The sequence below is a fragment of the Phocoena sinus genome, chromosome 1, assembly GCF_008692025.1.
Source record: "Phocoena sinus isolate mPhoSin1 chromosome 1, mPhoSin1.pri, whole genome shotgun sequence".
NCBI classification, from domain to species: Eukaryota; Metazoa; Chordata; class Mammalia; order Artiodactyla; family Phocoenidae; genus Phocoena; species Phocoena sinus.
The window spans coordinates 161,833,994-161,851,413 of NC_045763.1; the positions used below are offsets into that span (position 1 = coordinate 161,833,994).

The 17,420-nt window shown below is 38.9% G+C and overlaps 1 protein-coding gene across 1 annotated transcript in view; it reads left to right on the forward strand.

Annotated features, from left to right (window-relative positions):
• Positions 1-17,420, forward strand: part of CDC42BPA (CDC42 binding protein kinase alpha) — a 345,595-nt gene that overhangs the window by 247,012 nt on the left and 81,163 nt on the right. Inside the window, 2 exon segments of the mRNA XM_032632745.1 lie at positions 1,909-1,981; positions 1,983-2,015. Coding sequence (XP_032488636.1) covers positions 1,909-1,981; positions 1,983-2,015 — 106 coding nt within the window.

The following is a 17,420-nucleotide window of genomic DNA, read 5'->3' on the forward strand; positions in this document are numbered from 1 at the left end:
TAAGGTGCTTTACAAGTATGAACAATAACCTGCTACACTTTAATGTTTTGTATCCTTCCATTGATTTCTTTAAATCTGGAATGTAATTCTGTGTGTGGCATCTGTTTTCTAATGTAGAAAAAATAACTTATCAAACACTAAATTTTACTCTGAGGATACTACATTTATAAATTTATTCCACTTTGAAATGATAGCCCAAAATCCACCTGATTGATGCTCATTTGGCATGTTCTTCTCAATTCTGGTCGCTAAACTACATCCTGAGTTAGGATGAAAATAATGCAGCTTTCAGGCTTTGAAATGACTACATTGAAATTGCCAAAAGGGTCAGGAGGTTGTCTGCACAGGACAATGCTTTCCATCACATACAGAGTTACATTTGGCATGTCAAGAAGAGAGGACATAATCCCACAGCAGCAGACATTTAAAATAAAAGAAGACAGCCACAAGAATTCGTGCAGAATATTTTAAATATGCCTGTTGAGCAGAATGATTTAACTGATTTTTCTTCAAGGGCGATGCTCCTACATGCATCCTTTGAAAAATTAAAGATCCTAGAATAGCGTCTTCCATGTGGGACATCTTGAAAGATAATATTTTGGTTTCAGTGGGTTACACACCAGTTCTTGTTAATTTAGCGGGTCTGTTTACAGAGTGTGGTGGTTTCGTTCTTTAGATTTGCAGAGTTTATAGAGAAAGAAAATTACAGCCTGCACACCCAATACGAGGACAATTCCTCCAATGAAACTGGCTGCATCAAAGTAGACTTCCGCGCAGGTTGTGAAGTCGGAGTTAAAGAGGGTATTATTTGTACCTGATGTAGTAGTTGTGGTGGAAGCTGTAGAAGAGGAAGGCAGAGTTGTGGTTTTAGCTGTAGAGTTGGTTGCAATGGTGTGGCAGTGGACGCAGGACAGAATTCTGTGCTGTTCACCACCTTGCAATCACGAACTGTTGAATTATCTGAACAGTAGCCTTTACCTTTGCATTTTATCCAGAAGCAGGTAGTGTTAGCAGCGTTAGCATCAAAACAGGAAACCCGGTTGCTGCGGCTTTCAGAGATTTCTGGTGCTGGAGTGGTGCCCGGCGGAGCGGCGGCGGCACCGGGGCTGTCCTGGTGGTAGTCGGTGAAGCCGAGGGTATAGTCACGTTCAGGGCCAACGTGGTGTTCTGAGCCGCGCTCGTCACGCAGAGCGCTGCCAGGCAACCGGCAGCCAAAAGCAGCGGCGGGGCAGCGCCAGTATCGCGGCCTCCGCGTTGGCCTTCGAGCGCGGCCGTCCCGCTGTCCCCTGCGGCGCCGCCTCCCAGACTCCTCCTTTGGAGATTTTTAAAAAAGTTCGTTAGAACTGTGTTTACCCCTAAGGGTGAATCAATTCTGTCCCTTAGAACTATCATTTTAAATAAGTTTTATAATATTGTATGTATGTATGTATGTGTAGATAGGTAGGTATGTACGGAGGAAGGGAAGAAGGAAGGCAGGAGTAATGGAAGGATGGGCTTAGTGTGCTGAGAGAACTGTTGGAAATGGAAAGTTGAATTTTCTATGCACTCTAGAGCTGAGTGTAAGCAATTGTACTGTGGTCCCTATACCCTCCTTTCTCCCTAGTTTCCTCATTTTCCCATGCTTTCTAGGATGTATACAACTGAATAAGGTGAGCATAATCAGGTTGTGTTCCTCAGATTTTCAAATGAAGAACAAAATAGATATTATTAAGCAGACAAATCTATTTATTTATTAAAAGGAAATGATTGTGACTTCCTAATTTTAAGGAAATGTTTGGGATTTGGAGCAATTGAGATATAAGTGGCTTTTCAGAATAAGGCATATGATACCCTAGCCAATCTAGGATACCATTATTTTACCTTTAATTCAATTCCTTTTTTTCCTTTTATATTTTTGCATTGTATTAGTCAAAGTGAAAGGGAAGAATTTGAAAATGAGTTCAAACAACAGTATGAACGAGAAAAAGTGTTATTAATGGAAAGAAAATAAAAAACTGACAAGCGAGCTTGATAAGGTGAGTGATTTAATCTCACTGATATTCATTGATACATGCTAGATGTTCAGCACTATCACAGCAATTATAGACATAATTTTATATTTGGTGCACATTTTTTTATTTAATATTCCTCCTAAACGCAAGGATTGCTTCTATGTACAGGCAATCTTTCATTTTACCAATCTGTACAGGAGTCTTCTTGGAGAGAGGACTCGGCTTACTTCATCTTATTCTTTGTCCCATTTATTTTTTGAGCCCCTGTTCTTTATTTCACTTTCCATCTCTCTTTTAACTATTAATCACTTTGTCATGGCTAAGCTAAGGCCTGTCTTTGGCAAGAACAGGAACAATTAAGCCAAACTAGAGAAATTTTGACAGTTCTGATGTCATATTCATGATGGAGAACTGATAATAGCTAGAAGTAATACCATTGGTAGTTAAGAAGCCAAAGAAACCAACTCTGCCTATAAACTCTACAGCTTGAATAAAGAGCTGAACCATAGATTAAACCTAGATTAAAACAGCTAGATTTATGAACAAAATTTTAAATACTTAAAGGAATCTTTTTCCATTTAGTATCTCAGATTCCTTGAACTGACATCATTCTGCAGTTCTTGTCCCAGTTGTTAACAGCTGTAAAAATCCTAATATTAATCAGCAGTTTTAATAGTTTTACTTACTTTTACATAATAAGGTTTGGATAACTGTGCTTTGTAATGAGTTCAAGGATTTTCCTGAAGTAAAAGTATTATGTTCAATTAATAGTCATTTCAGTAACACGTTGAAAGACAATGGCTAAATAGTCATAAAAGAGAGACTTTTCATTCATTCTATCTCAATTTTCCATTGTGTTCCATATTTCTTTTTATTTCTGTCACTATTTTCCCAATGATTATTCAATTTTCTAAGCATTTAAAAATGACTTTGCTTGTTTGGTCACAAGCTACTTGAAAAAGAACTTTGTTAGTTTATTTTGTAATTACAAAGCTGATGCACACAAACACTGTGGGAAGTGGCCAAATAGTAAGTAGTATAAATTATTTTTTAACTATGAATACTGTATGAACAGTATTGTATAACTCTTAGTTATTTCCACTAAAATAAAACTAACAGGATTTAAACTTTATCCAAATAGGTCACATAATTGTTATTTAATGGGCTTAACCAATATGACTACAAAATTAAACATCATTTCTGTCTACCAGACAGAATTTTAAGATTCTGTTAAGAGTGACCTTGAGGTAAGAAATATAATTAAACTCTAGAAGGTCACTTCATGTAGAGTTTATGAGCAAATTACCTAGTAAAAGATGGTATTATGGTTAGAGAAAAATTGAATTGTAATATAATCAAATCGAAAGTAGATCAAATCTTATATTCACCCCTTGGTTTCATTTCATTATTAACCATAAAGTTCTGGCAAGTTTACCAGAAATACATCTTTAGAAATAATTTTTAAACAATACTCTTGATTTTGATGAGATCTGAAGGATAAAAATAAAAGCCTATCTCCTAATTTTATAAAAACTAGAATATTACCTTGTCTTGCTAAATTGAAAGATGTGGTAAAGGATGTGAACAGAACTTTGAGAGCAAATCATATGGTTGGCAAGTATTCAGTGACAAATGATAACAGGAAATGTTTATTTCTGGAGAAATAGGGGAGGATCTGGGTCTTCTTCCATTTGAACCTCTTCTCTATTTTTGGTCCTTTTATTCAGCTTTACTGCTCTGTCAGTCCACCTAACTGCACATCTTCACTGTTTCTTTCCATTTATTCATTTTTTGGTTTGGTTGAATTGGGTATTTTCCCCAAGAGGGATAACCAAAGAATACCTTTGCCATTGCTACACCAACTGTTCCATTGGGAGCCTGCTTGAAGAGAACCAAATTCCTTTTCAACAGAACTTCAGATATAGAAACCAAAAAGCAATTAGTGTGTTAATTTCGAAACTTATATAACTAATAGAGTCTGATAGCCAGATTTTTAACTTCAAAAATAAAAATTAAAAAGGAAATAGAGAAAAGTTTGTTGATACTTTCAGAAGTCTGTATTCAAAGTTTCTATTAAAGGTAACTTATTGCAAGTAAAATTAGCCATATATGCCAAGGAGTGGAAGCAAATGGTTTCCAGTAAGAAAATATTATCATTTGTATCTTGTTTTAAATAATTATTTTACATAAAAGCAAAATTACACAAAATGTGGAAAATATTCAACATAAAAGTTACCTATGATTTCATTAACATGAAAATAACTATTTTACTTTTATATGTTCCTTTCCAGGTTTTGTTGTATATGTATTATTACATAATTTCAGTCATATATACATTTTATTTTCTAATCTGCTGTTTCATTTAAAACATGAACATTTTTCCATATTCCTGTGTAGTCTTATAATTATCGTAAGCCAGGTATGTCAATTTACAAATAGTAAAACCTTCTCATTCCCAAACATGCAAAATGAAGTAATACTTAGGTAGAATTTACTTTGTGTAGGCCCTCTCCTGAGTTACTTTATATAAAGCTTATAATTCTCACAATAACTCTGTGAGGTATACCCTATTGCTCCTACCATTTTACAGATGAGGAAATTGAGGCAAAGGGAGATTAAGCTACTCTTGTAATCTCAAAACTAGGGAGTGGCAGGATGGATTGGAACACAGGTAGTCTGGCTCCAGAGCCCCTCTGCTTTAATTCAGTAAGAATGAAAAGATTAACTTTTCCTGACAAATACTAAACACATCCATTTAAGACTCCTTTTAACTACTGTAACATGACAGTGCAAAAATTTGTATTTCCTCCTCTTCTTGCAAATCTCCGACTGAAACCCCAATCACAGATTAATTGGAAGTCAAAAGCAATGGTGATCAGAAAAGGATGTGTTGTAGGAATTAGTGAAGACACTGCATCTGCAAAAAACATTCTCCAAAATAGCTGGTAGACTTCTGGCTATGCTAACATGAAGAGATTGATGAATCCGCTCAAGAAAAAAAAAGTTTCAAAGTGGACACAGTTGTTGAAAACAGACATTTCAGAGCTCCCAGAGTTAACCAAAGGAAGACAACTACAAAACATTACTGAGATAAATTAAGGAATATCTAAGCAAATGGAGAGATAATACTGCATATTGTTAGGACTACAGTTCTCTCCTAATAGATCTATGGATTTGGGAAATCACTATCAAAATTTTGCTAGGCTTTTTGTTAGAACTGGCAAGCCTATCCTTAAATTTATATGGGAATACACAAGATCTACAATACCAAAAATATTTGGGGGGGCGGGGAGGCGAGGGGTACAAAAGTTGGAGGATTTACACTACAGAATTTTGAAACTTACTGTAAATCTATAGTAATCAAAAGACGGTAACATTGGCATAATGGAACAGAGTAGAGAGTCCAAAAATAAGACGTCATATTTATGGTTGATTGATTTTCAGCAAAAGTACCATGGCAATTCAATGGGAAAAAGACAATCTTTTCAACAAATGGTGCTGGAATTACTGGATATCTATGTGTAAAAAATTAACTTAGATCCTTACCTCATAACATACACAATTAATTCAAAATGGATCATAAACTGAAATATGAGGTAAGCATAGGAGAAAATCTTTGTGATTTGGCGTTAGTCAGAGATTTTGTAGATATGACACAAAGCACAACTCTTGAGAGAAAAATAATTATAAATTGGACCTCATCAAAATTTAAAGACACATTAAGAAAATGAAAAGATATACATAGATGAAGAGAAAAGATTTTCAAACAATTTATCTGATAAAAGACTTATATTTGGAATGTATAAAGAACTCTTAAAACTCAATAATAAGAAATAATACAAACAACCCAATGGAAAAAAATGGGGGGAAAATTGAAAAGACATTTCATGAAAGAAGATATATGAATAACAAATAAGCACGTGAAAAGATGTTTACTATCATTAGGAACAATGCAAGTTAAACCATAGTAACATATTGTTGTACAGGCTCAAGAGTTAATCAATCAGTGACCATACCAGCTGTTGGCAAGGATATGGAGGAACTGAGACTCCTACACTGCTTGTAGAAGTGCAAGATGGTATAACTACTTCAGAAAACAGTTTTGAAATTTCTCAAAAAGTTAAGCATACACTTACCCTATAACTCGGAAATTCTCCTAGATATTTATCCAGAAGAATTAAAAACATAGTCCCTTTAGAAACTTGTATATGAATGTTCATTGCATCATTATTCATAATAGCAAATAGCCGGAAACAATGCAAATGTTCAGCAAGTAGTGAACGGATAAATAAAGTGTACTAATATCCATGTAATAGAATACTACCCAGCTATAAAAAGGGGTTAGTTTCTGATATGTGCAACACTGTGGTTGAACCTCAATAATACGATAAGTGAAAAAAGCCTGATACAAAAAGCTATATATTGTATGATTTCATTGATATTACGTTTCTAGAAAAGGCAAAACTATAGACACAGAAAATAGATCAGTGATGCCTAGAACTCATGGTGGAAGCCAGGATTGACTGCAAACCAGCTTGAGGGAAATTTCTCAGGTATTGGAAGTGTTCCCAAACCAGATTGTGGTGATTATTGCACAGATGTTTAAATTTACTAAAAATCATCAAACCATAAGTGTTATAACGAGTGAATTTTATAGTATGTAAATTATACCTTAATAAACCTATAAAAAGAAAATAGCTGGTAAAATACATTTTTAGAGGTAAATAGCACACCCTGGAGTACAAAAACGTAAGTTCCTTGTTCTCAATAGGCAGATAACGATGTGTGTTGGTAGTGACAGGTTCTCTGACCCTTTTTCTTTCTAAGAAGACAATGAGGTTGAGGATAGGATTAAATGGGGAATGCAAAAAGTAATTTGTCTTTTGGCAGAGGGGAAGAAATGAAGCTTTACATTGTGACTTGTGCTAAAACTGCCTAACTCCCATGGAAGTACAGGTTAAAAACACACACCAGAAAAAACCTGGGTCATTAGGAGAATTCCAGATGAACTTAGATTAGGGAGTTGGCAAAACTTGTACATTTCTTCTAGTTTGTCCAATTTATTGGCAGAGAAAATTACAGGCCAATATCTTTGATAAATACAGATGCAAAAATCCTCAACAAAATGTTAGGAAACCAAATCCAACAACCATAAAAAGAATCATACACCATGATCAAGCTGGATTCATCCCAGGGTTACATGGATGGTACAACATATGCAAATCAGTCAGTGTGATAAACCACATCAACATAAGAAAAGACAAAAACTACATGATATCTCAATAGATGCAGAAAAAGCATTTGATAAAACTCAACATCTGTTCATGATAAAACTCTTTCCAAAGTGGGTATAGAGGGAACATATCTCAGCATATAAAAGCTATTTATGGGGCTTCCCTGGTGGCGCAGTGGTTGAGAGTCTGCCTGCCGATGCAGGGGACACGGGTTTGTGCCCTGGTCCAGGAAGATCCCACATGCCGCGGAGCGGCTGGGCCCATGAGCCATGGCCGCTGAGCCTGCGCGTCCAGAGCCTGTGCTCCGCAGTGGGAGGGGCCACAACAGTGAGAGGCCCGCGTACGGAAAAAAAAAAGCTATTTATGGCAAACCCATAGCCAACATAATACTCAAAGGTGAAAAGCTGAAAGCCTTTCTGCTAAAATCTGGAACAAGACAAGGATGCCCACTCTTACCACTTCTGTTCAACATAGTATTAGAAATCCTAGCCACAGCAGTCAGACAAGAAAAAGAAATAAAAAATATCCAAATTGGAAGGGAAGAGGTAAAGTTGTCATTGTATGCAGCTGACATGATACCATATATAGGAAACCCTAAAGACTCCACACAGAAACTACTAGAACCAGTAAATGAATTCAGCAAGGTAGCAGTATACAAGATTAACATACAGAAATCAGTTGCATTTCTTTACACTAACAATGAAATCTCAGATAGGGAACATGAAAAGACAGCCCCTTTTAAAATAGCATCAATAAAAAACCAAACAAATTTAGGAATAAACCTGACCAAGGAGGTGAGAGACTTATATGCTAAGAACTATAAAACATTGATAAAGGAAATTGAAAATGATTCAAAGAAATGGAAAGATATACCATGCTCTTGGATTGGAAGAATTAATATTGTTAAAGTGGCCATACTACCCAAAACGGTCTACAGATTTTATGTGATCTCTGTCAAATTACCCATGTCACTTTCTACAGAACTAGAACAAAATATTCCTAAAATTTATATGGAACCAAAACAAAAAACAGAATTGCCAAAGCAATCCTGAGGAAAAAGAGCAAAACTGGAGACATAATCCTCCCAGACTTCAGGCAATACTACAAAGCTACAGTAATCAAAACAGCTTGGTATTGGCTGACAAAAACAGACATATGGATCAGTGGAACAGAATAGAGAGCCCAGAAATAAACCCACACACCTATGGTCAATTAATCTTCAACAAGGGTGGCAAGAATATACAATGGGGAAAATACAGTCTATTCAGCAAGTAGTGTTGGGAGAGCTGGACAGCTGCATATAAAACAATGAAGTTAAAACACTCCCTCACACCATACACAAAAATAAACTCAGGATTGGTGTGGGGGGGGACCTTGAAGATGGCGGAAGAGTAAGACGCGGAGATCGCCTTCCTCCCCACGGATACACCAGAAATACATCCACACGTGGAACAACTCCTACAGAACTCCTACTGAAGGCTGGCAGAAGACCTCAGACCTCCCAAAAGGCAAGAAACTCCCCACGTAACTGGGTAGGGCAAAAGAAAAAACAGAGACAAAAGAATAAGGACGGCACCTGCACCAGTGGGAGGGAGCTGTGAAGGAGGAAAAGTTTCCACACACTAGGAAGCCCCTCCGCGGGCGGAGACTGCGGGAGGCAGAGGGGGGAGTTTCGGGACCGCGGAGTAGTGCACAGCGACGGGTGCGGAGGGCAAAGCGGGGAGATTCCTGCACAGACGATCGGTGCCGACCGGCACTCACCAACCCGAGAGGCTTGCTGCTCACCCACCGGGGCGGGCGGGGCTGCGAGCTGAGGCTCGGGTTTTGGTTTTGGACGGAGCTCAGGGAGAAGACTGGGGTTGGCGGCTTGAACATAGCCTGAAGGGGTTGGTGCGCCACGACTGGCCGGGAGGGAGTTCGGGGAAAAGCCTGCACCGGCCGAAGAGGCAAGAGACTTTTTCTTCCCTCTGTGTTTCCTGGTGCGCGAGGAGAGGGGTTTAAGAGCGCTGCTTAAAGGAACTCCAGAGACGGGCGCGAGCCGCGGCTAAAAGCGCGAACCCCAGAGACTGGCGCGAGCCGCGGCTGAGGGCGCAAGCCCCCGAGACGGGCGCGAGCCGCGGCGGGAAGCGCGAGCCCCAGAGACGGGCGCGAGCCGCGGCTGAAAGCGCGAACCCCAGAGACGGGCGCGAGCTGCGGCTGAAAGCGCAAACCCCAGAGACGGGCGCGAGCCGCGGCTAAAACCGCGGACCCCAGAGACGGGCGGGAGACGCTAAGGCTGCTGCTTGCCGCCACCAAGGGGCCTGTGTGCGAGCACAGGTCACTCTCCACACCCCTCTTCCGCGGAGCCTGTGCAGCCCGCCACTGCCAGGTTCCCGGGATCCAGGGACAACTTCCCCGGGAGTACGCACGGCGGGTCTCAGGCTGGTGCAACATCACGCCGGCCTCTGCCGCAACGTCACGCTGCCTCTGCAGCCGCAGGCCCGCCCCGCACGTAGTGCCCCTCCTACCCCCATCCCCCAACCCCCGGCCTGAGTGAGCCGGAGGCCCCGAATCAGCGGCTCCTTTAACCCCGTCCTGTCTGAGCGAAAAAACAGACGCCCTCCAGCGACCTACACGCAGAGACAGGGCCAAATCCAAAGCTGAGCTCCTGTGAGCTGTGAGAACAAAGAAGAGAAAGGGAAATCTCTCCCAGCAGCCACAGAAGCAGCGGATTAAAGCTCCACAATCAACTTGATATACCCTGCATCTGTGGAATACCTGAATAGACAAGGAATGATCCCAAATTGAAGAGGTGGAATTTAGGAGCGAGATCTATGATTTTTTTCCCTTTTCCTCTTTTTGTGAATGTGTACGTGTATGCTTCTGTGTGAGATCCTGTCTGTATACTCTTGCTTCCACCATTTGTCCTAGGGCTCTATCCGTCCATGACTTTTTTTTAAAAATTCTTTTTCTTAATAATTAAGTTTAATTGTAATAACTTTATTATACTTTACCTTCGTTCTTTCTTTCCTTCCTTCCTTCCCTCCTTTAGACAACGAATCACCCCAAATTGAGGAGGTGGTCTCAGGGAGCAGGATTTATGATTTTTCCCCCTTTACCTCTTTTTGTGAAGGTGTATGTGTATGCTTCTGTGTAAGATTTTTTCTGTATAGCTTTGCTTCCAACATTTGTCCTAAGGTTCTATCCGTCCCTTTTTTTTTTTTTTTCTAAATATTTTTTAATTCAATAACTATATTATACTTTATTTTATTTTTACTGTATCATCTTTCTTTCTGTCTTTTTTCCTTCTTTCCCTCCTTCCTTCCTTCCTCCCTCCCTCCCTCCCTCCCTCCTTTCTTTCCTTCTTTGCTTCTTTCTTCCTTCCTTCCTTTCCTCCTTTCCTTCTTTCTTTACTCATACTTCTACTAATTCTCCCTACTTTTTCTCCCTTTTATTCTGAGCTGTGTGGATGAAAGGCTCTTGGTGCTCCAGCCAGGAGTCAGGGCTCTGCCTCTGAGGTAGGAGAGCCAACTTCAGGACACTGGTCAACAAGAGACCTCCCAGCTCCACATAATATTAAACGGTGGAAATATCCCAGAGACCTCCATCTTAACACCAGCACCCAGCTTCACTCAACGACCAGCAAGCCACAGTGCTGGACAACCTATGCCAAACAACTAGCAAAACAGGAACACAACCCCACCCATTAGCAGAGAGGCTGCCTAAAATCATAATAAGGCCACAGACACCCCAAAACACACCACCAGACGTGAACCTGCCCACTAGAGAGACAAGATCCAGCCTCATCCAGCACAACACAGGCACTAGTCCCCTCCACCAGGAAGCCTACACAACCCACTGAAACAACCTTAGCCACTGGAGACAGACATCAAAAACAACGGGAACTACGAAAGTGCAGCCTGCAAAAAGGAGACCCCAAACACAGTAAGATAAGCAAAATGAGAAGACAGAAAAACACACAGCAGATGAAGGAGCAAGATAAAAACCCACCAGACCTAACAAATGAAGAGGAAATAGGCAATCTACCTGAAAAAGAATTCAGAATAATGATAGTAAGGATGATCCGAAATCTTGGAAGTAGAATGGACAAAATGCAAGAAACAGTTAACAAGGACCTACAAGAACTAAAGATGAAACAAGCAACGATGAACAATGCAATAAATGAAATTAAAATCACTCTAGATAGGATCAATAGCAGAATAACTGAGGCAGAAGAACGGATAAGTGACCTGGAAGATAAAGTAGTGGAAATAACTACTGCAGAGCAGAATAAAGAAAAAAGAATGAAAAGAACTGAGGACAGTCTCAGAGACCTCTGGGACAACATGAAACGCACCAACATTCGAATTATAGGGGTTCCAGAAGAAGAAGAAAGAAAGAAAGGGACTGAGAAAATATTTGAAGAGATTATAGTTGAAAAACTTCCCTAATATGGGAAAGGAAATAGTTAATCAAGTCCAGGAAGCACAGAGGGTCCCATACAGGATAAATACAAGGAGAAACACGCCAAGACACATATTAATCAAACTGTCAAAAATTAAATACAAAGAAAGCATATTAAAAGCAGCAAGGGAAAAACAACAAATAACACACAAGGGAATCCCCATAAGGTTAACAGCTGATCTCTCAGCAGAAACCCTACAAGCCAGAAGGGAGTGGCAGGACATACTGAAAGTGATGAAGGAGAATAGCCTGCAACCAAGACTACTCTACCCAGCAAGGATCTCATTCACATTTGATGGAGAAATTAAAACCTTTACAGACAAGCAAAAGCTGAGAGAGTTCAGCACCACCAAACCAGCTTTACAACAAATGCTAAAGGAACTTCTCTAGACACGAAACACAAGAGAAGGAAATGACCTATAGTAGCGAACCCAAAACAATATGTAAAATGGAAATAGGAACATACATATCGATAATTACCTTAAATGTAAATGGACTAAATGCTCCCACCAAAAGACACAGATTGGCTGAATGGATACAAAAACAAGACCCTTATATATGCTGTCTACAAGAGACCCACTTCAGAACTAGAGACACATACAGACTGAAAGTAAGGGGATGGAAAAAGATATTCCATGCAAATGGAAACCAAAAGAAAGCTGGAGTAGCAATTCTCATATCAGACAAAATAGACTTTAAAATAAGGACTATTAAAAGGGACAAAGAAGGACACTACATAATGATCAAGGGATCGATCCAAGAAGAAGATATAACAATTGTAAATATTTATGCACCCAACATAGGAGCACCTCAATACATAAGGCAAATACTAACAACCATAAAAGGGGAGATCAACAGTAACACATTCATAGTAGGGGACTTTAACACCCCACTTTCACCCATGGACAGATCATCCAAAATGAAAATAAATAAGGAAACACAAGCTTTAAATGATACATTAAACAAGATGGACTTAATTGATATTTATAGGACACTCCATCCAAAAACAACAGAATACACATTTTTCTCAAGTGCTCATGGAACATTCTCCAGGATAGATCATATCTTGGGTCACAAATCAAGCCTTGGTAAATTTAAGAAAACTGAAATTGTATCAAGTATCTTTTCCGACCACAACGCCATGAGACTAGATATCAATTACAGGAAAAGATCTTTAAAAAATACAAACACATGGAGGCTAAACAATACACTACTTAATAATGAAGTGATCACTGAAGAAATCAAAGAGGAAATAAAAAAATACCTAGAAACAAATGACAATGGAGACACAACGACCCAAAACCTATGGGATGCAGCAAAAGCAGTTCTAAGGGGGAAGTTTATAGCAATACAAGCCCACCTTAAGAAGCAGGAAACATCTCGAATAAACAACCTAACCTTGCACCTCAAGCAATTAGAGAAAGAAGAACAAAAAAACCCCAAAGCTAGCAGAAGGAAAGAAATCATAAAAATCAGATCAGAAATAAATGAAAAAGAAATGAAGGAAACAATAGCAAAGATCAATAAAACTAAAAGCTGGTTCTTTGAGAAGATAAACAAAATAGATAAACCACTAGCCAGACTCATCAAGAAAAAAAGGGAGAAGACTCAAATCAATAGAATTAGAAATGAAAAAGGAGAAGTAACAACTGACACTGCAGAAATAAAAAAAATCATGAGAGATTACTACAAGCAACTCTATGCCAATAAAATGGACAATCTGGAAGAAATGGACAAATTCTTAGAAATGCACAACCTGCCAAGACTGAATCAGGAAGAAATAGAAAATATGAACAGACCAATCACAAGCACTGAAATTGAAACTGTGATTAAAAACCTTCCAACAAACAAAAGCCCAGGACCAGATGGCTTCACAGGTGAATTCTATCAAACGTTTAGAGAAGAGCTAACACCTATCCTTCTCAAACTCTTCCAAAATATAGCAGAGGGAGGAACACTCCCAAATTCCTTCTACGAAGCCACCATCACCTTGATACCAAAACCAGACAAGGATGTCACAAAGAAAGAAAACTACAGGCCAATATCACTGATGAACATAGATGCAAAAATCCTCAACAAAATACTAGCAAACAGAATCCAACAGCACATTAAAAGGATCATACACCATGATCAAGTGGGGTTTATTCCAGGAATGCAAGGATTCTTCAATATACGCAAATCTATCAATGTGATAAACCATATTAACAAATTGAAGGAGAAAAACCATATGATCATCTCAATAGATGCAGAGAAAGCTTTCGACAAAATTCAACACCCATTTATGATAAAAACCCTCCAGAAAGTAGGCATAGAGGGAACTTTCCTAAACATAATAAAAGCCATATATGACAAGCCCACAGCAAACATCATCCTCAATGGTGAAAAACTGAAAGCATTTCCACTAAGATCAGGAACAAGACAAGGTTGCCCACTCTCACCACTCTTATTCAACATAGTTTTGGAAGTTTTAGCCACAGCAATCAGAGAAGAAAAGGAAATAAAAGGAATCCAAATCGGAAAAGAAGAAGTAAAGCTGTCACTGTTTGCAGATGACATGATACTATACATAGAGAATCCTAAAGATGCTACCAGAAAACTACTAGAGCTAATCAATGAATTTGGTAAAGTAGCAGGATACAAAATTAATGCACAGAAATCTCTGGCATTCCTATATACTAATGATGAAAAATCTGAAAGTGAAATCAAGAAAACACTCCCATTTACCATTGCAACAAAAAGAATAAAATATCTAGGAATAAACCTACCTAAGGATACGAAAGACCTGTATGCAGAAAATTATAAGACACTGATGAAAGAAATTAAAGATGATACAAATAGATGGAGAGATATACCATGTTCTTGGATGGGAAGAATCAACATTGTGAAAATGACTCTACTACCCAAAGCAATCTACAGATTCAATGCAATCCCTATCAAACTACCACTGGCATTTTTCACAGAACTAGAACAAAAAATTTCGCAATTTGTATGGAAACACAAAAGACCCCGAATAGCCAAAGCAATCTTGAGAACGAAAAAAGGAGCTGGAGGAATAAGGCTCCCTGACTTCAGACTATATTACAAAGCAACAGTAATCAAGACAGTATGGTACTGGCACAAAAACAGAAAGATAGATCAGTGGAACAGGATAGAAAGCCCAGAGATAAACCCACGCACATATGGACACCTTATCTTTGATAAAGGAGGCAGGAATGTACAGTGGAGAAAGGACAGCCTCTTCAATAAATGGTGCTGGGAAAACTGGACAGGTACATGTAAAAGTATGAGATTAGATCACTCCCTAACACCATACACAAAAATAAGCTCAAAATGGATTAAAGACCTAAATGTAAGGCCAGAAACTATCAAACTCTTAGAAGAAAACATAGGAAGAACACTCTATGACATAAATCACAGCAAGATCCTTTCTGACCCACCTCCTAGAGTAATGGAAATAAAAACAAAAATAAACAAATGGGACCTAATGAAACTTCAAAGCTTTTGCACAGCAAAGGAAACCATAACCAAGACCAAAAGACAACCCTCAGAATGGGAGAAAACATTTGCAAATGAAGCAACTGACAAAGGATTAATCTCCAAAATTTACAAGCAGCTCATGCAGCTCAATAACAAAAAAACAAACAACCCCATCCAAAAATGGGCAGAAGACCTAAATAGACATTTCTCCAAAGAAGATATACAGAATGCCAACAAACACATGAAAGAATGCTCAACATCATTAATCATTAGAGAAATGCAAATCAAAACTACAATGAGATATCATCTCACACCAGTCAGAATGGCCATCATCAAAAAATCTAGAAACAATAAATGCTGGAGAGGGTGTGGAGAAAAGGGGACACTCTTGCACTGCTGGTGGGAATGTGAATTGGTTCAGCCACTGTGGAGAACAGTATGGAGGTTCCTTAAAAAACTACAAATAGAATTACCATATGACCCAGCAATCCCACTACTTGGCATATACCCTGAGAAAACCAAAATTCAAAAAGAGTCATGTACCAAAATGTTCATTGCAGCTCTATTTACAATAGCCAGGACATGGAAACAACCTAAGCGCCCATCATCGGATGAATGGATAAAGAAGATGTGGCACATATACACAATGGAATATTACTCAGCCTTAAAAAGAAATGAAATTGAGCTATTTGTAATGAGATGGATAGACCTAGAGTCTGTCATACAGAGTGAAGTAAGTCAGAAAGAAAAGACAAATACCGTATGCTAACACATATATATGGAATTTAAGGGATAAAAAATGTCATGAAGAACCTAGGGGTAAGATAGGAATAAAGACGCTGACCTACTGGAGAACGGACTTGAGGGTTTGGGGAGGGGGAGGGGTGAGTTTTGACAGGGCGAGAGAGAGTCATGGACATATACACACTAACAAACGTAGTAAGGTAGATAGCTGGGGGGAAGCAGCCGCAAGGCACAGGGGTATTAGCTCGGTGCTTTGTGACAGCCTGGAAGGGTGGGATGGGGAGTGTGGGAGGGAGGGAGACGCAAGAGGGAAGACATATGGGAACATGTGTATATGTATAGCTGATTCACTTTGTTATAAAGCAGAAACTAACACACCATTGTAAAGCAATTATACCCCAATAAAGATGTTTAAAAAAAAAAAAAATAAATAAACTCAGAATGGCTTGAAGACTTAAATATTAAGACATGATACCATAAATCTCCTAGAAGAGAACATAGGCAAAACATTCTCTGATGTAAATCATAGCAATAGTTTCTTATGTCAGACCCAGGAAGAGCCACTGTTTCAGTAAGAGACCAAGGACAGAATCCAATGTCCCAGCTTGAAAGCAAGTCAGGCAGGAGGAATTCCCTCTTACTAGGGTCAGCCTTTTTTTCTATTCAGGCCTTCAACTGATTGAATGGGAACCATACACATTAGGAAGGTAATCTGCTTTATTCAGTCAATCAATTCAAATGTTAATCTCACCCAGAGACACCTTCATAGACACAACCAGAATGTTTGACCAAATGTCTAGGCACCCTGTGACCCAATCAAGTTGACTCATAAATTTAACCATCACATGGCCCCTCATCTTCACAAACCTATAATAATTCTTGTAGGAAAAATTCATCTCCTTCAAGCTGAGTAATCAGAAAGAAAACTAACACAATGTCTCTACAAATATATCAGAAAGGAAGAAAGGAATAGTAATAACTAATGGCATTTTGAGACCATTTATCAGAAAAATGTAGCCATGAAATAAAAATTGTATGCAAATATTTTATCATGAACTTTTAAAAACTAAAACAAGAATTTTTGCTTCTGTGACAGATTAGCTTACATCATACCTACCACCTCACCAAGAAGAGCTATAAAGCTGGACTTAAAAAAAAATGTTTTTAATACTGTAGCAATACTGCCTGGAAGTATTCATCTGCAGGAAGGCACTGGAGAGATAAGAAGGCAGCCGAGACTTTACTGACCCAGATCCTTTAGAAAGGAGTAGTACAGAGAGATGAGCCCAGCATTCAGTGCAGTTTTCCTCTTGAGGCATTTGCAGATATGAAAGCTGTAGCAGAGAATCCAGGAAGTTGAGCACAGTATTCCACAGTATCACAAGTTTAGAGAGAAAAACTGAATATCAATGCCCACCAAGGTGCAGGATCCTTGGTAATCAATTCAAGCTTTCAACTAAACTCATCGAAAAGGCTACATTTTAGAAATAAGGGTGAACCAGAGAGAGATGAGCCCTCTTAGTGACTAAAA